The 23,221-nt window shown below is 35.8% G+C and overlaps 1 protein-coding gene across 3 annotated transcripts; it reads left to right on the top strand.

Annotated features, from left to right (window-relative positions):
• Nucleotides 1–420: 420 nt before the first annotated feature.
• LOC309497954 (uncharacterized protein) lies at nucleotides 421–20,334 on the top strand. 3 transcript variants are annotated; one of them, XM_082168353.1, is made up of 8 exons: nucleotides 421–599; nucleotides 924–2,259; nucleotides 3,174–3,249; nucleotides 6,645–7,214; nucleotides 7,285–7,881; nucleotides 14,553–17,225; nucleotides 17,495–17,584; nucleotides 18,720–20,334. In XM_082168353.1, exons 2-8 carry the CDS (start codon nucleotides 2,254–2,256, stop codon nucleotides 19,364–19,366), a joined length of 4,659 nt encoding a protein of 1,552 aa, XP_082024479.1. In that variant the 5' UTR covers nucleotides 421–599; nucleotides 924–2,253; the 3' UTR covers nucleotides 19,367–20,334. The 3 variants fall into 3 exon arrangements, with proteins under 3 accessions (XP_082024479.1, XP_082024478.1, XP_082024480.1); XM_082168352.1 differs by having other exon boundaries at nucleotides 7,279–7,881; XM_082168354.1 differs by lacking the exon at nucleotides 17,495–17,584 and having other exon boundaries at nucleotides 7,279–7,881.
• The last annotated feature ends 2,887 nt before the right edge of the window (nucleotides 20,335–23,221 follow it).

Below are 23,221 nucleotides of genomic sequence, written 5' to 3'. Positions count from 1 at the left end.
CAGTCTTATGGGTAATTTTTTTTTAAATTGAGATTTATACATCATCTGAAAGCTGAATACATAATCTTTCTATTGATGTATGGTTTGTTAGGATAGGACAATATTTGGCCGATATACAACTATTTGAAAATCTGGAATCTAAGGGTACAGAAAAATCAAAATATTGAGAAAATCGCCTTTAAAATTGTCCATTTCTATTGGCAATAGTGCTGCATCCATTCACAAATATAAATGTTTTATATATTTAAGGTGGGAAATTTACAAAATATCTTCATGGAACATGATCTTTACTTAATATCCTAATGATTTTTGGCATAAAAGAAAAATCTATAATTTTGACCCATACAATGTTTTGTTGGCTATTGCCACAAATATACCCGTGCAACATAAGACTGGTTTTGTGATCCAGGGTCACATATATGTACACAATAATAATCTTTCACATTGTAATCCTTTTATTTTAAATATTTGGCATGTTTGTGTGCTGCTGTGTGTCCCTGTGTGTTTAATAAGCAGAGTGTGCGCGTGTTGTGTGCTCAATTAATTGCAATTGTAATGTAACCAAAATACATTTGAAGTTTATGCTGAGTAAATTCTGCGTTTCAAAACTTAAATACAAGAGTATATTTAAAATGTGCTTAAGTATACTTTGATACTTCCACTTTAGCACAAACGAGTATCCGGGTGAGGGTGGGGAGATCATTCCACCAGCATGGAACCGTGAATGAGAATATTCTGGAGAGTGATCTTGTGGCTCTCTGTGATGGAACCATGAGACGTCGCTCGTTGACTTAATCTTTACGTTTTTTTTATGAATTAAGATTTTATTTATTTATTTTAATGTATTGTTTTATTTATTTTTGAGCTTTTTATAGGATACCATATAAAATACACCTATATCCACCCAGTGCTATTCTATGCAGAGTTTTATTTTAACACACATTGTGTGTTAAAAATCTACACAACATGTGTCAAAATACCATCAACACATGCTGTGTGTTGTTTTTTAACACATCTCTTTTTAGAGTGAAACATTTTTTTCAGTATGTGTGTTTTCATGGCCCGGATATCGAGTGTATGCTGTTTTTGGATGGTTTTGTTTTTGTTTTTGCTGTTTTTTATTAAGGATACTCCGTCTGGCGCGTGCAATGATGACGCAGTGAATAGTGACGATTCTCTCTGACCAATCAGCAGTCTGCCGTGTTTTCACGTCACATTTTAGTATCGCCTCAGCTCGCTCAGAACCTCGCCTGAGGTGGTACGAAAAAAAGTACCTAGAAGCAGGTACAGGTATAATTTTACACAGTGGAAAACCAAACAAAGGCGAGGCGAGCTGGTACTGTGTAGTGGAAAAGTGCCATAAAAGTATAAGTCGTATAGTAATAATAGGCAAAAGAAGTACAGTATGGCGGCGCCGTTGACTCACGATCCAGCGGCCAATGGGGATTCTAATAGGCTTGTTTGAGATGAGCAAAATCTGTGCAGAACCGATCACCGGTGATCAGCGCGAGATGCATGCCGGTTAGAAATGTGTCCGAGTGCGGTCCGCCTTGCTCTGATTTCATGCTGACGTATGTCAAAAATCTCTCGCGAGCGCAAGGCGGACGTGTCGGATTCTGCAGTTGCTCTCCACTGACTGCGCTGATCATAAGCATGATGGGAAACGACTTGCTGACAACACAGCTTAATGCTCATTGGTTTAAACAACCGTGAAGTATTGTTCTTTTTTTTAAATGTTTAATTTTAAAACTCTAATATAATGTTTTATGTGTATACGTGAATATTTCCAAACTATCTGACAGTGCGATCTCTTTGGGTTATGCAATTTAATTTTTATAAAAAAATAAATAAAATAAAAACACGTCTGTAAAAAAAAATAGCCTATTGATAAACATGTATTTGGAATGGAATGTCTTGTTCATTTTATTTATTTTCATATAAAAGCAACAGACCTTGAATTACATCCAGTTTATTAGCAACACTGTGCACGAGCGTGAATCCCGCGATATCCATCTTTGATTTCACAGGTGTCAGATCCATACGTGAAGAGAGATCTGTCCCGGCTTGCCTGCGCTTTTTTCACTCCTCCTCTCACTGCAGCCGCTCCTACTCTCGCATACTTTTCAGGCGAGACAAGGCGCATCTCAAACAAGCCTCATGTTCCTCAGGCAACGAAAAGTGTTTCGTCACAAACCCCGCCCACACACAGCTTTCTTCCTGCTTTGATGAAGGAAGGGGATTACAAACATCGACATGCAGGTAACACTTTTACTTTAAATACACTCTTTTCAGAGTGTAGAATGTAACGTAAATATGATATACGACACAAAAGATTTTTAGTGTAATTATGAGTGTAATTAATAACAATGAGCTGCTTCTGCTGCAGAAATCGTTGGTTTCACTTTCAGAAAAACGAAACACACCTGTGTAACTCAGATTATGCCTTGAGAATCATAAAATAACTTTCAGTATATTTTTTGTGCAAATGGAACAATTGTTATCGGTTGTTATGAAGTGTAAAGGTAGGCATTAAAATTACGATTTAAAAGATAATGTTATTGTTGTTTTACACATTTCTCAAGTGGTTTGTTGTTGTCATCAAGACAGTGACTAAATTAGATAATATCTTTGAGAATGTCAGTGTATGCTTAGATAAATAGAAAAACAATAATTTTGTTATTTTGTTTTTCTTGTGTGTAAAACCAGCTCCCACACAAGATATTTTCGATATCACTTTAAAATAAGGTTTCATTAACATTACAATGAACAATACTTCTACAGCATTGTTTAATATTAGTTAATATTAAGTTCAACATTTACTAATACATTATTCAAATCGAATGTTGTATTTGTTAACATTAGTTAACACACTGTGAACTAATATGAACAAACAATGAACAGTTGTATTTTTATTATCTAACATGAACAAAGATGAATAAATACTGTAACAAATGTATTGCTCATTGTTTGTTTATGTTAGTTAATACATGAACTAATGTTAACAACTTAGACCTTATTGTAAAGTGTTACCATATTTTTAAACAACATAATATTAAAATATCCAATTATGGATAATAATAATATCATCAATATTAAATATTGTACATGTAGTATAGCAATAATCTTATTACTGATGAAGTAAAATCAGTGTTATCTCTCTCCGGATGATGAAGAGACAGACGTCAGGAGTTGGAGAAGATGATCCACTAAAGACTGAAGTTGAACAGAATATCAACATGTCCAGCAGAGGTCAGTAAATATCAGTAATATCAGTCAGTCATTTCTGGTTTAGATATTAACAGCTGGAGAAAACAATCAGAAAACTAGGAGAGACAGCTGGGTTCAGTTCAAACCGCTCATCATAAACACAACCACTGGTTACATTAAACAGAACAGCAGAATGTGTTGAGGAAAAAAATCCTACATGAAGTATGATAAAACCTTTTGAATAACCATCAAATAATTAATTTATAATAAAATAGAATGCATACTCTTTTGCTAATTTAGTTGTACTTCACGAACATCACACAGATGAATACATGAGCGGATTCACTCCATCACTGATATAAACATACAGAGATGAAGACAGAGGAGAAAACCCATGTGAATCACGTTTAAATGCTCATGCTTCCACTCATACTCATATATTCCCTGCTTTTTCATTTAGTTAAATGTAGTTATTAGTTCTGATCTGCAGCTTTAAAATGCTCTCATATAAAAGAAGAGCTTGAGAAGAAACAGAGAGGAAGAAAAAGTTGCTGGATTATGGGTTATTTTAATTACAAAAATTGAATTACACCTTTGATTTGATTTGATTTGATTTGATTTGATTTGATTTAATTATATCAAGAAGCCTTAAAACATAAAAACAAACAAACAAAAGGCATCAGCTACAATTGAGGATAAAAACACAATAAAGTCCAGGACTTATTTCCATTGTGGTCCTCAACACATAACATCAGGACAAAACACTTACACAATAATCAATGACATAACATACTGTACAAACATTTTCCTTAAATAAGCAAAAATATAGACGTTAACTGGCCCCTGGTCCTATTCCGCTACCCTCTCTAATAACCAGTCCTTGGTCCTCTTTTTAAAAGAGTTCATGCTTGAAATCACTTTTATTTGCCGGTCTAACTTGTTCCACTGAACTGCCCCTATATAGGCAAATGTTTCTTTCCCTAACATTGTCTTGAATGCATAAGGACAGAGGTCTGATATACTGCCACGAGTGTAAATAGTGTGTGTGTCCTTCACCTTAGTAATAAGACACAACAAATAATTTGGGACATTACCATACAATATTTTATGGGTCATGGTCAGTCTTGACATAATAACACGCGACTCAACAGGAAGCCAGTTAAGCTCAACAAATTGTGACCTACCTATATGTGACCTATGGCCCATGTTTAGAATTACTCTTATTAATTTATTTTGTGCTGCTTGCAGCCTCCCTTTAAGTCGTTTTGTTAGGCCTTCAAACCATGAAGTGCATGCATATTCAAACTGGTTTAAAATTAAGGCGTTAGCTAAAATGATCATTGTTGACCTATCTAAAAATGTAGAATTTCTGGCTAAAAACTTTGTAAGCCCGGTGACTTTACTCAGAACCTTATTGGCCATCTTTCTTCCATCCAAGTTGTTTTCTAGGATGCAACCCAGGTATTTTACTGACGTTTTTGTACTGACCTCAACATTATTCAAAATAACCCTAAATTTCGAGCATCTCTTTAATTTATATTTTGAGCCAAACAAAATGGCCTCTGTCTTTTCAAAATGTAGAGACAGCATATTGTCAATCAGCCAGTTGTTTACAGAAGATAGCTCAGAGCTCAGGTTACTCTCTAGAGTGGATTGTTGTTTATGAGACATTAGAAGTGCCGAGTCATCCGCGTAAAGAAATAGTTCACATGAACAGGAATCTGCCATATCATTAATATATGTTAAAAATAAGGACGGTCCGAGAATACTTCCTTGTGGAACTCCACATTCAACTATACAAGGGTCTGACAGTACTCCCCCTAAGACCACCAATTGTTCCCTCCCTGATAGGTAAGATCTAAACCATCTACAGGTGGAGCTGTCTGCCCCTACGGCCTCAAGTTTGGCAATCAGTCTGTCATGGTTCACCGTATCAAATGCCTTTTGAAGATCCAATAACACCATTCCACAGAGATTTCCATTATCTATTTCCCTGTGTATGATGTCAGATAAATAGAGTAGGCATGATTCGGTAGAATGTGACTTCCTGAATCCGGATTGGAATTTAAACATTAAGTTGTTTTTATTCATGTATTCATTAAATTGCTCATTGACCAACCTTTCAAATATTTTTGATACTGTGCATAAAATAGAGACTGGTCTGTAGTTACCGGGATCGTGGATGTTTCCCTTTTTAAAAAGGGGGACTACCTTGGCCCTCTTGAGGTCATTAGGGAAAACACCAGTTTCAACAGACAGGTTAAAAATATGTGAGATGTATGGGGCTATTTGGGCAGCGGTATCTCGTAAAAACCGAGGAGATAACCCATCTAACCCAGGTCCCTTAGAGCAGTCTAACTGTAATAGCTTTTTTTCCATCTCGCCTATCTCAACCTTCCGTAAGGAAAATGAGTTTGGCAATGCTCCAAGTTTATTGTAGAATGATTTCACCCTATCAATATTAAAAAAACCATAGGAAGGTTGAAGATTTGAGACCAGCTGTTTTGCTATAGAAGTGAAATAAATATTAAAATAATTAGCAACCTCTTTCTTATTGAAATTTAGGACACCCTTAATTGTTAGTCCTGTGCTTCTTGGTTTCATAGTATTTGTCTTAGCTGCCCCCAATTCCTTTAAAGTCTTCCATAACTTTTTGGGGTTATCTTTATTATTTGATATATCATTCTTATAGTGGGTTGATTTAGCATCTCTAATAAGTTCCTGAGTCTTATTTCTTGCTTGTTTATATAAAATAAAATCAGCATGATTTTTAGTTCTATGAAAAATTTTAAGTGCTTTTTCCCCTGTTTTAATAGCATCATGTATACCTTTGTCAAACCATGCACTAGAACGCTGTTTGACTCTGATCTGTCTAAGAGGGGTCACTTTGTTGATGGTTTTTAAAAATATATCTTTAAATTGTGACCATGCTATGTTAACACATGAACAATTTACAACAGGGGACCAATCCACCTCATCAACCAGCATCCTGAGAGTTTCCTGGGAATAATGTTTAAATTATCTGGATAGTACAGTCTTGTGAGAGTAAAAGTTTTTTTTAACAATTTTTTATATTATATTACACTTTTTATTTGCTTTGCTTCGTGTGAGCTGCTAGACCTTAAATTGTTATTGTGTACTGCAGTAACACCTTTAGAGAATCAATACATTTGATCCTATTTTTTTTTTACCTGTTTTTATGAATCAGTTTCACTCACTTCAAAACAAAGTTTGAAATTCAAATTCTGAATGACGATGTTGATGTTGATGCATTAAAACGATCTTGGTGTCATAAGATGCAACATCCCATACTTCCCTTCTGTTATTCCCTCCGGACACTCATTCTCATTATTTGTTTGTTTTATGTAATAATATAAAATCATGTGTTAATGCATTAAAACTAAAGATCTTGGTGTCATAACATGTATGTGTTTCAGTGAGTGATCTGAGGATTGTTCTTCTGGGGAAGAGTGTGTCAGAAAACAGTGGAGTGGGAAACTTCATATTAGGACGAGCAGCGTTTGACAGTGAAGCTCCTCCAGATGCTGTGGAGAGAGTCAGAGGAAGACTGAAGGACAGACATGTGACCATCATCAACAGTCCTCAGCTGCTCCAGACACACCTGTCACTCCATCAGATCACACAGACAGTGAGAGAGTGTGTGTCTCTGTCTGATCCAGGACCTCATGTGATCGTTCTGCTCCTCAAACATGATCAGTGTTCAGCAGAAGATCAAGAGTGTGTGGAGAAGGTGCTGGACTCTTTCTCTGAGCAGGTTCATCAACACACCATGATACTCACGACACAAGAGCCGACTGAAACTAATGACATCCTACAGAAAATCATTCAGAAATGCTGCAACAGACACTTCAGTCTTCAGAGAACCAGCTCTCCTGATGATCTTCTGCAGACGTTTGAGGACATTGTACAAATGAATGATGGACGGCACCTGGTTTGTGCTGAAGGTTCACAGTATTTCACAATGAAGCAACATGCCACAGAAAGACGTGAGTTTGGTGATATTTAATGTTTCTAGTGATAAATGAACAGTTTTTAAATGTATTCTATCAGTTTCAGAGGGAGAGAAGCTGAATCTGGTTGTGTGTGGGAGCGACGACACATTAAAATCCTCCATATCAGAGCAGATCCTGCAGCAGAAAGACAGAAGATCAGGCGTGGAGCTTCATGGTCGTGTGCTCAGTCTGGTGGAGCTTCCAGCTCTGTTCAACACTCGGCTCTCAGAGGAGGAAGTGATGCGTCAGACTCTCCGCTGTGTGTCTCTCTGTCATCCTGGAGTTCATGTTTTCCTCCTCATTATTCCGGATACTTCACTCAATAATGAAGACAAAGCAGAAATGGAGGAGATCCAGAGGATCTTCAGCTTGAGAATCAACAAACACATCATGATCCTCATAATGCAGAATTCAGAGCATCAGACAGCAGAACTCAATGAAGAAACACAGTCTGTCATTGAGAGTTTTGGAGGACGACATCATTTCTTTGGTCCCACCACACAAGTGTCCACGTTGATGGGGAATGTTGCACAGATGGTGGAAGAAAACAGAGGAGAGTTTTTCTCCACAGAGTCATTTCTGGAGGCACAGATGAAAAAACTGATGAAATTTGAAGAGATGAAAAATAAAATTCATTCACTAGAGACACTTTTACTACAAGGTAATGGCCAGAAAATGAGTCTTAAACTACAGCATGAAACATTACAAAATTATTTGAATTATTACATTTGAATTATATAATACTTTTATTCTATATTAGAATTTTATACATTTGTGTTTTTAAACAGCAGAACTTCAAACATTTAACATTTTAAAGTTCCGAAATTCAAAATTCAAAAATTTTAACATTTGAAACCCAAATATTATGATTGTACAAAAACAAGGTCTAAGGTCAAGCTTCAGTGTTCCATGGGAAATGAAGATTATTAGATTATTAGAACATTCAAACTGATCAGGACTACTACAATTCTCTGGAACAGTGAAGCTGAAAGATTTGCTGCTTTGATTTTGTAATCTTAACCTCTAAACCTACAAGCTCACCGAATCCACCATTCCCGCAGGATCCCACTCACTTCTCACACTGCCAGCTCCGTCTCTGGCATTCCTCTGGTTAACCTTTTTCACTTTCAGCAGTCCATTCTCCTCCCACAAGAGTCAAGTTTCTCTGGCTAACCTTGCCGTCCCCACACACTCCTGAAGGAGCTCAGTTTATGTCTAAACGTGCCTTCACTGCACAGCAGTGTTACATACCCGCTCCCGCAGAGCTAAGTTTCTTTGTAAAGTTCTCCAAAGCCGCAGCAATGTCACCTTGGCTCCCACAAGAGCTCTGTTCTTTGGCAAATTTTCTCCACTGCCGCAGCAGTGATGTCTTGTCTCTAGTACCTTACTATTCAGAATTAATATTCCCGTAACTCACTTGTTAAAACCCCTACTCGACGCATTATCTTTACTCTGTTTAATTTGATGTAAGTGTGAACTCGTGAAATTATGTTTTATTAAACAAAGTTCGGCAGGAGCACGTTCAGATAATTAAACCTAATTAAACACCTGTGGAGAACATTCAGATAATCAACCCAATCAACGAGTTAAGATGTGTGTATATATACAGCAGACTTAACTCTATTCGTTGACAGTTTAACAGCATCCCTCCACCACCCCATCTCCTCACTTCTAGTCCTAACTTCTCTTACAACATCCGGGGGGAGTACTCTGGGTCCGGGCCAAAATTACGAGCTCGGAGCCCTCCTCCCGGACAGCACACCAAATACGCATAATCTTTACACAGCAAAAACTCCAGTGTTAAATTAACACTCTTCAGTGTACATATGTGTCCACAGTACAGGGTGTTAAAAATTAACACTGAAGCAGTGTTGAAGTTAATGAGATAATTAAGTTAACACTGAAGCAGTGTTGAAGTTAATGAGATAACTAAGTGATTAATTAAGTGATGATTGGCCATTAGTGGTGGGTCCGTGTACCTTCGGATAATTAGTTTTTTCGTTTTTGTTTAAAAAACGGAAAAACAAAGAAACCGTTAGTTTATCGCATATTCAAACCTTCTCGTGGACATACAAAACAAGTTTCAGTATGGTCCATGTACGTTTTGATAGTTTGTTTTCCGAGTTGAAATGAAATAAGCAAAAACGAGAAAACGAGCCTTTATTCGTTTTTCGTTTTTTCAAAAAAACGAAAAATATGAGATTTCGGCTTGATTTTTCGTTTTTTGGTTCACGGTTCAAAAACGGATAAATCCGTTTTGCACATGTGGGCGGTCATGAGACGCCCCTTTCACCCGATTGGTCAAGCAAATCTGAGCCTGTGACGTCATCAGTAGTTCCCCAGGTCTGTTCGACAAAATAATAGTCCTATGGCTCTGCGTATTCCGCGTCTTAAACTGTACAGGGCATGTCTAGAACGGGCTTTCTTCTGTGCAACTTAACCCGTTTCACATAAATATTTATATATCAGAAATATTAAATATTAATCTGCATCCAGCCGGTTTTATTTAATTGTGCTGTGCAGTGTTAAATGTGTGTGTGCTGCGCCTGCGCTAGACAGCGGGTGAAGTTCAGTCAAGTATACGCAGCTGTCATAACTCTTCTTTTAGACAATACGCTCAGTTTTAGACAAGGAGATGTCATTGCAAATACTTTAATGCAAAACTGCTAATGGTGGTATAGGCTACCGATGAGGGTAAATCTTTTTTTTTTTTACTGTAACTATAATCATAGCTGCGAGAGTGAGACAGCGAGATGATTGACAGGTCGATAGCCTATAGCGGAGGAAAAAGCGCAAGATAGCCTATTTTGTTAGTAAAAAATAAATAAATATTTGTTTACTATAAGTGAGTTTGTCTTTGAAAACAATAACAACAAAACAATCAAATAACACTGAACCACAAACTGAGCGTTCATTTTAAAGGGAAATTTCCAAATATCTTTTATTTATCTGTTATAATGCTTTTGTTTTATGTAGGCCTGTTGCGTCTTAATCGTTTTGTTAATAAATGTCTAATATAGGCTACTATGCGCCCCGGGAGTTTTTTTCATTGTAGCCTACTATTTTATTGTTGTTGTGCTTCCATTAAAATAACATTGAACCAATTCGTTATACAGCCAGCACTGGAGTTGTCTGGACCACTGGGCTCCCATTTGGGTCCCAGACTCAGGTGATCCTGAATTAACAGATTGATTGAACGCATGTTCGCTTGAGTTGTTCAGTTTATCTCTGTCACCAAATTTAAAGAAAGTGAGATTTTATTTTATTTTAAACAAATATTTATTTTCATGATATAATTAATCGGCTTATGTCCGTGACGCCACCTGTCTGAAGAGCATTTTTGAAACCCGCTTGCTTATGGCTGACTTGCCGCCACCTACTGGCGGTCTTTCATGTTGAAAGTATTGTTACATGTAACTTCATATTTTTCACTGTTGCATTTAATAGTCTCTTAGTATGCAATTGAAATTGCTATAAAAATGCACTAACTGTGCCACCTTTGAGCTGCAAAAAACTGTGTGTAAATACATAAATCCCATGTCAGATACAGATTTCATCAGACAGCCTATAGGCTATCTACAGCAATTTGTGTTGATTGAATATTAAGAAAGTTATGACATATATTTACAGGGTTTCAAAAAAACATTTCTACATTTGCTCACAACATTTTTCTTACAAAAAACAAATTTTACTGGACAATGTCTATTACAGTAGCCTACAACATAAGGGTGATAACAGAGTGATATGATTTAAGAAAAGTTTATTTTCATCACACTGTAATGTGATCAAAGATTTAAATATAAACTCTGTATGCAACACAGCATAGGCTACTACTATGCGTCACCTTATTCTGCTCTAAACAATGGGTATGCGGTGAGGTGAAACCAGGAAAAATTAGGCCCTTTTTAAAAATGTAGGCCTATAACCTAGGCCTATATTTTATATAAAAGTTTTAGGCCTATATTATATTATTATATACGTTTTTTTGTTAATATATCTTCATTAGATATAATTATACAAAATACTAGTGAAAACGCCATCTAACAGAACATAAATTATTTATTTATTTACAATATTATCTGCTTATTCTAATTAACGAAATGTCAATCTTCATCTTTATAACAGAAGATACAATACAACAACATCTTAAACATACAGTACAATTAGCCTATCAGTATCCAAAAAATAATAGGTAAATAATGTCAACTAAATATTGATTAGAGTTCCCATAGACTTTTTCTAGTCGACTAGTAGTCATTTATTTAAGCAATAGCTAAGTTGACTAATCGCACGTTTATATTAATTAAATAGGCCTACAGGGTGCATGGAGGAATAGGCTATCCTATTCCGCGCTCAAGCACATGCATAAATCTTGCCACAAAAGTAGGCTAATTATAATAAATGTTTCTGAAAAAATAAAGAGGCATTTTAATTGTTTATTAATAAACTACTGTTTTCTAAATCAGTGTCGGCTGCAAATATCCATACATCTTCGCTGTATGCAGATGCGCATTTAGAGAGAAATCCACATGGGTTACAAAATCAGATGCTTTCGATTCGAATTTGTTCATTTAAAAGTGTACATTTCAAGCTTTAAATAGGTAATAATTATTATATAGGAATATCCCTGTCTGTTAGGCAGTATACACTGTTTCAGTTCATTTCTGAGACGCACTCCACGGAGATCATGAAAGTGTGCCTGATTGTTTTATTTTACAAAAGCACAACGTTTTCTTGTTATTGAGTTTACACAAATAAAAGTAGTTGCGAATGATGTAGGCTATTATTATTTTCAGTATAACCAGAAATTATAGAGTATTTTATTTTAAGTTGTTTCCACTGTTGATATGAAAATGCAAGTTCGCGCCGGCGACTCCGTGCCATGCAGTGCGCACTCCACAATGCCACTCGGATATGCGTTAAAATGTTGTGTTTATTTGTAATAATCTTAGCCCTGAATTATTCTTGTCTAACCTGTATTATGACTGACATTTGCTTTTTAATTTACCCTCATCGGTAGCCTATACCACCATTAGCAGTTTTGCATTAAAGTGTTTGCAATGACATCTCCTTGTCTAAAACTGAGCGTATTGTCTAAAAGAAGAGTTATGACAGCTGCGTATACTTGACTGAACTAACTTCACCCGCTGTCTAGTGCAGGCGCAGCACACACACATTTAACACTGCACAGCACAATTAAATAAAACCGGCTGGATGCAGATTAATATTTAATATTTCTGATATATAAATATTTATGTGAAACGGGTTAAGTTGCACAGAAGAAAGCCCGTTCTAGACATGCCCTGTACAGTTTAAGACGCGGAATACGCAGAGCCATAGGACTATTATTTTGTCGAACAGACTTGGGCAACTACTGATGACGTCACAGGCTCAGATTTGCTTGACCAATCGGGTGAAAGGGGCGTCTCATGACCGCCCACATGTGCAAAACGGATTTTGAAGTCATTTATCCGTTTTTGAACCGTGAACCAAAAAACGAAAAATCAAGCCGAAATCTAATATTTTTCGTTTTTTTGAAAAAATGAAAAACGAATAAAGGCTCGTTTTCTCGTTTTTGCTTATTTCATTTCAACTCGGAAAACAAACTATCAAAACGTACATGGACCATACTGAAACTTGTTTTGTATGTCCACGAGAAGGTTTGAATATGCGATAAACTAACGGTTTCTTCGTTTTTCCGTTTTTTAAACAAAAACGAAAAAACGAATTATCCGAAGGTACACGGACCGTGGTGACACCTGATGTTAATAAGCAGAATCATTGACGGAAAGAGAAAAAACAATAACAGAAAACAGAGAAACACAAGAACTACTGACTTCGAGTCATTACACATTGTTGCACTTATTATTAACAGTTTGATTTTATTTCTGTCATACATCTACAAAAGTTCTTGAGATTTAACAGAAGTTTAGACGATAATGTTTTATGGAATTTCTTTTCAAGTTACCATTATGGTGGTCAGTGTTTGCTTTAGTTGGGCTCTTGACCCTTTTCATTTTGTTAATATTTGTTTTTCTCTGATTGTTCCAACATTGTGTTTATAAAACACATTTGTTACTGCAAGAGAAAACATGACCTGCTCACCATATGTTTTGATGATAATGACAGTATCATCATGTAGTGACCTGATTCACTGATGCCATTCAGAGTCTAAAAGTTTGACTATATGCTTGTTGTCTCGTTTTGGTATTGGTGATTGTAGCTCTGAGATTCTACAGTTTGAGATCCAACAATATGAAACATTTTGAAAATACTTTGTGCAAAGAAGTTATTGTGTTTAAACATATAGACATCAAGAATCAGCATATGAATCTCAACAAGGGTGACAATAAACAAACTAGTGACGAACAGATCAACTCTGAACATCACAAAACAAGCTACTAAAGCAAAATAAAAGCAAACAGAAAAAACAATGAAAATTACAGGACAATTCAGGTGCATAATTTATTCATGCTGCAATGCATGATGTGAGCCATTGATGCGTTCTGATTGGTGGCTCCCATCATGCACTGCAACATGAAGCATTTGTTTCATTGTCACCATTGTTGAGATTCATATATAGATTATTGATGTCTGTGTGTGATGTTAAGACCTTAGATTTCTAAAACATTGCTGGAGGTAGCTACTGTAGTGTAAAATTAATAAAACATTTGAATAATCAGTTCATAATGCTGGGTGAGATCAGTGAATAATTTCTTCATCGAAAAATAACCAGGGCTGCGTTTCCAAAAGCATCTTAAGCCTTACTTGATCGCAGACCAACTGCAACAAATGGTCTATACGATCAAATTAGGCTTGCAATGCTTTCAGGAAACACAGCCAAAGTCATAGTTTCTTTTGCCTCAACACATATGCTCTATAAGCACAGAGTTGGAGCAGCCAGAGAAATACTAATGTTAAAAAGGAAAGGGTCAAGAGCCCAACTAAAGCAAACGCTGGCCACCATAATGGTGACATGAAACGAAAAAATCCATAAAACATTACCATCTAAACGTCTGTTAAATCTAAATAAGACCGTGTGTAGATGTATAACAGAAATAAAATCATAATCTTTACACAGCAAAAACTCCAGTGTTAAAATAGCACTCCTGCACTCTTCTTTCAGTTATGGAAAAGGAAAGAGGCACAACACTTTATAATTTTAATTGGTATAACTGTAACAATAAACTTGTTTGACATTAAAATAGCGATTTATAATAGTGATCCCCAATTCCCCTGTTGATCTTGTCACTTGAATAAATTAAGATGTTTTCTTACATTTCTGTATGATTTGTTTAGCTTTTAATGCTTTTTAATCTTTTACATTTTCAGGTTCACGTGAAAACCCAGATGAACTGAGGATTGTGCTGCTGGGAAAAACTGGAGTTGGGAAAAGTGCAACAGCAAACACAATCTTAGGAAGAGAAGCGTTTACAGCAGAAACGTCTCAAGAGTCAGTGACTAAAGAGAGTCAGAGAGAAACATCTGACATCAACGGCCGACACGTTACTGTGATCGACACTCCAGGACTGTTTGATACTGAACTCACTAATGAAGAGATCCAGAGAGAAATCAGACACTGCATCTCCATGATCCTGCCTGGACCGCATGTGTTCGTCATTGTGCTCAATTTAGGACAGCGATTCACTCGAGAAGAAGCAACATCAGTGAAGATTATCCAAGAGACATTTGGGGAGAAGTCTTTAATCTTCACCATGGTGCTCTTCACCAGAGGTGATTATCTGAAGAACAAAACCATTGAACAGTGTTTGGGAAAACCTGGATCTCCTCTGATGAACCTGATTGAAGCGTGTGGAAACAGATATCATGTGTTCAATAATAATCAGACTGGAGACCGAACACAGGTGTCTGATCTACTGGAGAAGATAGACGACATGGTGAAAGCAAACGGAGAGAGTTTCTACTCATGTAAGATGTTCAGACAGATGGAGAGAGAAAAACAAGAACAACAGATGAAGATCCTGATGGACAGAGTCAGAGAAAGAGAAGAACTGGTGGACAAACTAGAAAAAGAGATTAGACAAGAACGAGAGACACTTACAAATGAAATTAATCAAATTAGGCAAGAAAAAGAGAAAATAGAAACTGAAAAAGATCAATTGCAGACCAAATACAACACAGAAATAGAAAGAGTGCTGAAAATAATAGAGAATGAAAGACAGAATCACGACAAAGAAAGAAAGAGAAGAGAAAATGTGTTTAACGAGAGAGAAGAACAATATAAAACACAAATGAAAGAGAAAGAGAGAGAGATCCATGAGATGAAGAGAGAACGAGAGGAATGGGAGAAACAAAAACTAGAGGAAAATGCAAAAAGAGAAGAAGAGGATGAGAAAAGAAGAAAGAAAGAACAGGGAGTCTGTGATGAATTTAATCAGAGAGTTAAAGAAGAGATAGAGAGAATGGAAAGAGAGAAAGAAGATCTTCAATATAAACATGAAGCAAAAGAAAACAAGATGAAGATCCTGATGGAGGAGAGAGTGGAGAAAATGAACAGAGAAAGAGAAGAACTGATGAAGAAACATGAAGAAGAGAAAGAGATAATAAAAATGAGGATGATGGAGAAAGTGGAGCAACTGGACAGAGAAAGAGAAGAACTGATGAAGAAACTAGAAGACGAGAAAGAGAAAATGAAGATGATGATGGAGGAAGAACTAAATAATCAAGAGAAAGAGAGAACGAGAAGAGAAGAGTTTAATGAGAGAGAAAAGCAATATAAAAGAGAAATTAAAGAGAAAGAAGAGAGTGAGGAGAAGATGCGTGATGAGGTGAAAAGAGAACGAGAGGAATGGGAGAAACGGAAACTAGAGGAAAAGACGAAAAGAGAAGAGGAGGATGAGAAAACAAGAGAAAAAGAACAGAGAGTTTGTGATGAATTTAATGAGAGACTGAAACAAGAGAGAGAGAGAATGGAAAGAGAGAAAGAAGATCTTCATTCTAAACATGAAGCAAAAGAAAACAAGATGAAGATCCTGATGGAGGAGACAGTGGAGAAAATGAACAGAGAAAGAGAAGAACTGATGAAGAAACATGAAGAAGAGGAAGAGAGAATAAAAATGAGGATGATGGAGAAAGTGGGGCAACTGGACAGAGAAAGAGAAGAACTGATGAAGAAACTAGAAGAAGAGAAAGTGAAAATGAAGATGATGATGGAGGAAGAACTACAGAATCAAGAGAAAGAGAGGAAAAGAAGAGAAGTAGAGTTTAATGAGAGAGAAAATAAATATAAAAGAGAAATTAAAGAGAAAGAAGAGAGTGATGAGAAGATGCGTGAGGAGATGAAGAGAGAACGAGAAGAATGGGAGAAACTAGAAGAAAAGATGAGAAGAGAAGAAGAGGATGAGAAAAGGAGAGAGAAAGAACAGAGAGTCTGTGATGAATTTAATCAGAGACTGAAACAAGAGAGAGAGAGAATGGAAAGAGAGAAAGAAGATCTTAATTCTAAACATGAAGCAAAAGAAAACAAGATGAAGATCCTGATGGAGGAGAGAGTGGAGAAAATGAACAGAGAAAAAGAAGAACTGATTGAGAAACACGAAGAAGAGAAAGAGAGAATAAAGATGAGGATGATGGAGAAAGTGGAGAAACTGGACAGAGAAAGAGAAGAACTGATGAAGAAACTAGAAGAAGAGAAAGAGAAAATTAAGATGATGATGATGATGGAGGAAAAACAACCGAATCATGACAAAAAGAGAAAGAGAAGAGAAGAAGAGTTTAATGAGAGCGAAAAACAATATAAAAGGGTAATGAATGAGAAAGAAGAACTAATGAAGAAACAAGATGAAGAGAAAGAGAGAATGAAGATGATGATGGAGGAAGAACAACAGAATCATGACAAAGAGAGAAATAGAAGAGAAGAAGAGTTTAATGAGAGAGAACTATATAATATGAAAGATAAAGAGAAGAAAGAGAGAGAGATGTGTGAGGAGATGAAGAGAGAACGAGAAGAATTGGAGAAACAGAAACAGCAAATTCCAACAAATGGTGAGTAGAAATTATAACTTAATTAGAGAGAGACTAAGTATTACATTATTCTTGTAATAAAATGTTCATAATGCAATCATTTTCTCAAAACGTAAAAAAAATTGAGCTCATAATGTTTTAACAAATTTTATCTTTTCTCTGCCATATTGTAATAATAGTTTTTAAAACATAAAAAAATATTAGTATTCCCTTAGAGTACATTTAAAAAATCTAAATCCAGTCTTAGGGGCCGATCACACCTAACATGTTTTTCCTAACATGTTTTTCAGGTTCGAAAACGCAAGGTCACACAGAACGAGCAGTGCGCTGCGGTTTTTATGTTGCTAGGCAACCACCGAAAGAGCTGTCCTGTCAGACAAGTAAACGTCAAATCAGCCTTTTATTAACTTTATTTACTTTCTGTTAACATTGTAGTAGATATGGTTCGTGAAGTTGTTAAGCTCCTGGTAACCCGCGAGAGCACCACAAGTTTATCCTTCATCATCGCACGCTGTGGGCGTTCAAGCTTTCATCACTACAACGGAAGGCCCGCCTCTCCATTTACTCGATTGGACAGTGGAAAAAAACGTGATGACGTCGGGCGCTTTTTCCGCTCGGAGCTGCTTTTTTTTTTCAAATACAAAAACGCGAGGCGCAGTCGGCGCATAAACAGCACACAGAACGCTCGCTACCATAGGAAAACAATTGAAAATAGGCGCCTCTCACTGCAAAAAAGGTGTGATCTGCCCCTTAAACTACATGTGAAATGCAAAATTTAAAGATTTCATGCATTTATTATTATTATTATTATTATTATATTTGCATTAAACATAAACCATTGCTATTCCTTTACAGTACATTTTAAAAATCTAAATCCAGTCTTAACCTGAAATCCACTAGATTACTGCTACTACTACTACTAGTAGTGATTTTGCTTAATTTAAACTGACAGAGTGTGCCTGTTTCCCGAACAAGAGGAAGACTGTTCCAAAGTTCTAAATAGGAAAGGGATCTACCACCTGCGGTAGATTTTGATATTCTAGGTATTATCAACTGACCGGAATTTTGAGATCGCAGTAGAGGTGAAGGACTATAGTGCGTTAAGAGCTCATTAAAGTACTGGGGAGCTAAACCATTTAGTTTTTTTTAATTTTTGTTTTTTTGTGATCAGCAATATTTTAAAATGTATACAATGTTTAATAGTGATGTGACTAGTGAGTCTGAAGACCTTGATTAGCTGGTTCAGGTGTGTTTAATTGGGGTTTGAGCTAAACTGTGCTGGACAGTGGCCCTCAAGCCCAATTAGTTTTTAAATTAGTATTTTTTTCAATTTAAATTCAACTAATCAGTTATTTGAGTGTACGCAGCATTAATATTGTCCCATTGTTCAGCTACAGCATTAGTATTTACTGTATGTTAACTGTAGTATATTAGAAAAGTAAGTTAGAGCAGTGTGTAAAGTACATGTCAAGGTAAAATAAGTGATTGTTTGATTTGTTTTCTTTTTTCATACAGTGTCAAAAATACTGCAAAGAGTGCCTGCTGTCAGTCTCCCATCCAGACGGATTGTTCTTCTGGGTAGAAGTGGTGTTGGGAAGAGTGCATCTGGAAACACAATACTGGGACGAAAAGAGTTTAAACCATATGTCAATAAATGTTCAGATGCTCACGGCACTGTGTCAGGCAGATCTGTGTCTGTAGTTGATACTCCTGGACTATTTGACACACTGATGAATCCTGATGAGTTAATGAAGCAGATAGCGAGAAGTGTTAATTTATCCAGTCCTGGACCGCACGCTTTTCTCATTGTGTTTCCTGTGAGTATGAGGATCACTGAGGAGGATCAGCAGATTCTTCAGATTATTGAGATGATGTTTGGTGAGGAAATATTAAAATACTCCATCATTCTCTTCACTCATGGAGATCAGCTGCATAAGCCCATTAAGAATCTCATTAAGCAGAACAGTGCTTTAATCAGTCTAGTTGGTCAGTGTGGAGGCAGATATCATGTCTTTAACAATAACAATATGAGAAAAAAGCAGGTGAATGATCTACTGAAGAAGATTGACACAATGATAGAGCAGAATGGAGGAGGACACTACAGTAATGACACGCTTCAAGATATTAAGACATTAAGACAAGAGGAGGAACAGCAGAAATAGAGAGAGGAAAATAGAGGAAATAACAAGAGAAACAAAGGCAGATCTGTGTCTCTAGTTGATACTCCTGGATTCACTCCTGGACACAAATGAAACCTGAGTTAACGGCATGATTTTCTGTTGTTTGGTCAGGAGGTGTTATAATATCCATCATTCTCTTCACTCTTGGAGATCTGATAGAAGAAGAGACCATAGAGACACTCATTGAGGGTATATGTTTAAGGACAAAGTACAGATTACAGATGTAGACGAGAGGAGAGGGAAAAAAGAGGAGAATGATATATATTTATTGAAAACCCTCAGACTGTATACATTTTTTTTTAAAGAATCCTCTAGTAATATTCTGCTTAGGTTTTTAAAGGGTTTTTTAAAGGAGTTTTACCTTTTTACATGATGTGCCCCAAGTTTTAGCTCAAAATACCCCCCAGATATTTGTATATAGAATGTTAAAGTTGTCACTTTTTGAGGGTGAGCATAAACGCCTCGTTTTGTCTGTTCCTTTAAATGCAAATGAGCTGCTGCTCCCGGCACAGAGGGCAGAGCTTCAACAGCTCGTGTCCTTTTACCTCACTCATGCACTGCACTGAATGCGGTGAACATTTCAAAAACTTTTAGCCTTTTATGTTTAAACCGGAGTCAGAAAGATGGAGAGACTCAATAAGAAGTGACAACATGTAGACAACATTTCTGAATGGTTAGTTGATGAATTTGTGTAGCTTTTGTGGTTATCTTCTAGTCATTGATTAGCATATTCTGTCTTGATAATCTATAAATGGTGTTCAGGGGGCGGGGTTTATGTAAATGTTAGGGTTCGTGATGTCACTAACCCTGGAGGAATGTCCCTACCAGCTGTTTGTTGTAGTCCTTAAAAAGTGATTTCTTTGAAAGAAAATATCTCCCTTTGCTTTGAAATTTGAGCGTTGTAACTTTGTTTGTTTGTTTGTCTTGTTGCTTGTCCAATTGTTTTGTGTTGGGGGAAAAAAACAATTTGTCATTGTGGTAATCTGTAATAAAATAATTTTGACTCGAATCAATATTTTGTGCAGGCCTATCTACACACTTAGAAAAAAGGTACACTGTAAACCCTAATAAGTTGAGACTACTCAAATGATTTGAGGAAAGTGATTCCCTCAGTTAAATTGAGTAATGGGGAAATTGGCAACTCAATTTAATTGAGTTGACCTAATATGGTCTCTTCATTTAATTAACTTAAGCATTTAAGTTATTTACGTGTACTTAAATTTTTAAGTACAGATAACTTAAAAAGCCAAATAGACTTAACTCAATCAAATAATTTATAACTCATTAAAACAAGTATTGTTTTTTTATATCAACCACTGTTATACCTTTATATGTTTATACTTTTATATGTTTATAATACATTTACATTAATTTAACAGAAACATTGCTCATAACAATAAGCTCATATTTTAAAGACACACACTGTAAAACCTAACAGTAATATGCACTAAATACAATTGAGTTCACAGCACTCAAATATTACCAAAACTTGAATGACTGAAACAGAACTCAAACTGAATGAATTATAGAACATTTCTAGATCCCAGAATGATAATTGTATAATTAAGTGATTAATTAAGTGATGATTGAGCATTAGTGATGAGCACCTGCTGTTAACAAGCAGAATCACAGAAGGAAAGAGAAACACAAGAACTACAACTGACTTCCAGCCACAGCAAAATCAACTGGAGATAAAAGAAGACATTAAATATCTCAAGATCTCAGCAGAGGAGGATTAAACAACTCCACAAACAACATTACAAGCTTCACTTATTACTAAACAGTTTGACTTTATTACTGACATTCGTCTACATAAGTTCTTATTAGAATTAACAAAGGTTTAGAAGGTGATGGTTTGAGTTTCATTTAAGGTCACCATGATGGAGATCAGCGTTTGCTTTAGTTGAGCTCTTGACCCTTGACTTTTGCACTTAAGATTTTCTTTGGCTGCTATAATTGAGTGTTTATAAAACATATTTCTTATGGCCAAAAGCAAGGAAAAGTCTGATCGGGTGTTGATGGTGAAAGACTGATGATGGCAATCATCATTTAGTGACTTGATTCACTGATTTCATTCAGAGTCTGATCTCTGATTAAAAGGGCAACGTATTAGTTTTACTCAAAACTGTGATTCTACAGCATAAGAGCTAGCCATGTTGTGACCATCAGATCATATGAAGGATTTTACAAATAGTTGTGCACAAAAAGTTTCACAGAAAAGGTATTGCATTACTAAGACTCACACAGACATCAAGAATCAGCATATGAATCTCAACAATGGTGACCATTAAAAAATGATTCATGCTGCAATGCATGCTGGGTACTAGCATAATACAAAATTTATCCATGACTCCCAGCATGCATTGTGGCATAAATCATTTTTTAATGGTCACCATTGTTGAGATTCATATGCTGATTCTTGATTACTGTGTAAGTCAGCATGATACCATAGAGATTTTTAAAATCTGATTGTCACAACAATGGGCCTTACAGCAGAATCAGTTCTATTATAATGAATAATACAAGTAATACATCACCTGTCTAATCAGAGATTAGGCTCTGGAAAAGATCAGAGAATCAAGTCACTAAATGATGATTTTTATCATCTGAACACAACCACATGCTCATATTTTCTTTTGGCATATGTGCCATAACAAATGTGTTTTATAAACACTCAGTTACAGCAGCCAGAGGAAAAACTGGTGTTACAAAGTCAAGGGTCAAGAGCCCAACTAAAGCAAACACTGATCACTATCATGGTGTCTTTAAATGAAACTCAATAAATCATTATCATCTAACCCTCTGTTCATTCTCAATAACAACTTCTGTAGACGCATGACAAAAGTCAAAGTGGTTAATAATAAGTGAAGCTGGTAATGCTGTTTGTGTAGCGGTTTAATCCTCCTCTGCTGAGATCTTTAGAGATTTAAATGTCTTTTATCTTGAGTTGATTTCATCTAAGGCTGTGGTTGGAAGTCAGTTGTAGTTCTTGTGTTTCTCTTTCCTTCATTGATTCTGCTCGTTAACAGCAGGTCACTAATGCTCAATAATCACTTAATTAATCACTTAATTTATTGACTGCAATGTATATCTACTTTTAGTAAACTCAACTGAAATAAGTTCAGAGTACTCATAACTATTGTTTTTATAAACTTAATTGAATTGAGGCAATCGGTTTCCTCAAATGAAATGAGTTAGCTTAACTTGTTGGGTTTTACAGTGCACAAACATCAAAATCGAAAGCTAATTTTTAAGTCACATTTTTAAAAGACACTGTAAGGCTGGAAACTTGCGCTGCTATTTTGAACCAATAAGTGGAAACAAAGGCAGTTGAAGGATGATGTGTATAATTCAAATATTTATCTGACTAAATAATAATAATAATAATAATAATAAAAAAAGATATATATATATATATATATATATATATATATATATATATATATATATATATATATATATATATTTTTAGTTTGCACAATGATCTGTTTAGAACCCCGAAAAAAAATTAAAATAAAATATGGGTGAAAGGATGGATAAGCACACGCGGGCAGCAGGGATTGTCTGTCAGAGAGAGTTGGAGGTGAGTAAAACATTATAATGAAAATGCAGCTGCCTGTTGTGGTTTGGCAACGATGGTTACATATACAAAAGGCTTTTGGGTAACACTTTAGAATACTGTATCTTACTTACTGCATAACTAATAAGGAATTATTGAGGAACTAATAGATAATTATTTATTAACACTTAAGTCACTACTGTTAACTACTAAGGAAGATGTGTTAACTAATTAGTATGTAATAGAATTGTATGATTGTGTTAAATTTCAATTAGTTA

Source organism: Leuciscus leuciscus (genome assembly GCF_965113295.1).
Source record: "Leuciscus leuciscus genome assembly, chromosome: 1".
In the NCBI taxonomy this organism is placed as follows: domain Eukaryota; kingdom Metazoa; phylum Chordata; class Actinopteri; order Cypriniformes; family Leuciscidae; genus Leuciscus; species Leuciscus leuciscus.
This window is presented reverse-complemented; position numbering and strand designations above follow the sequence as displayed.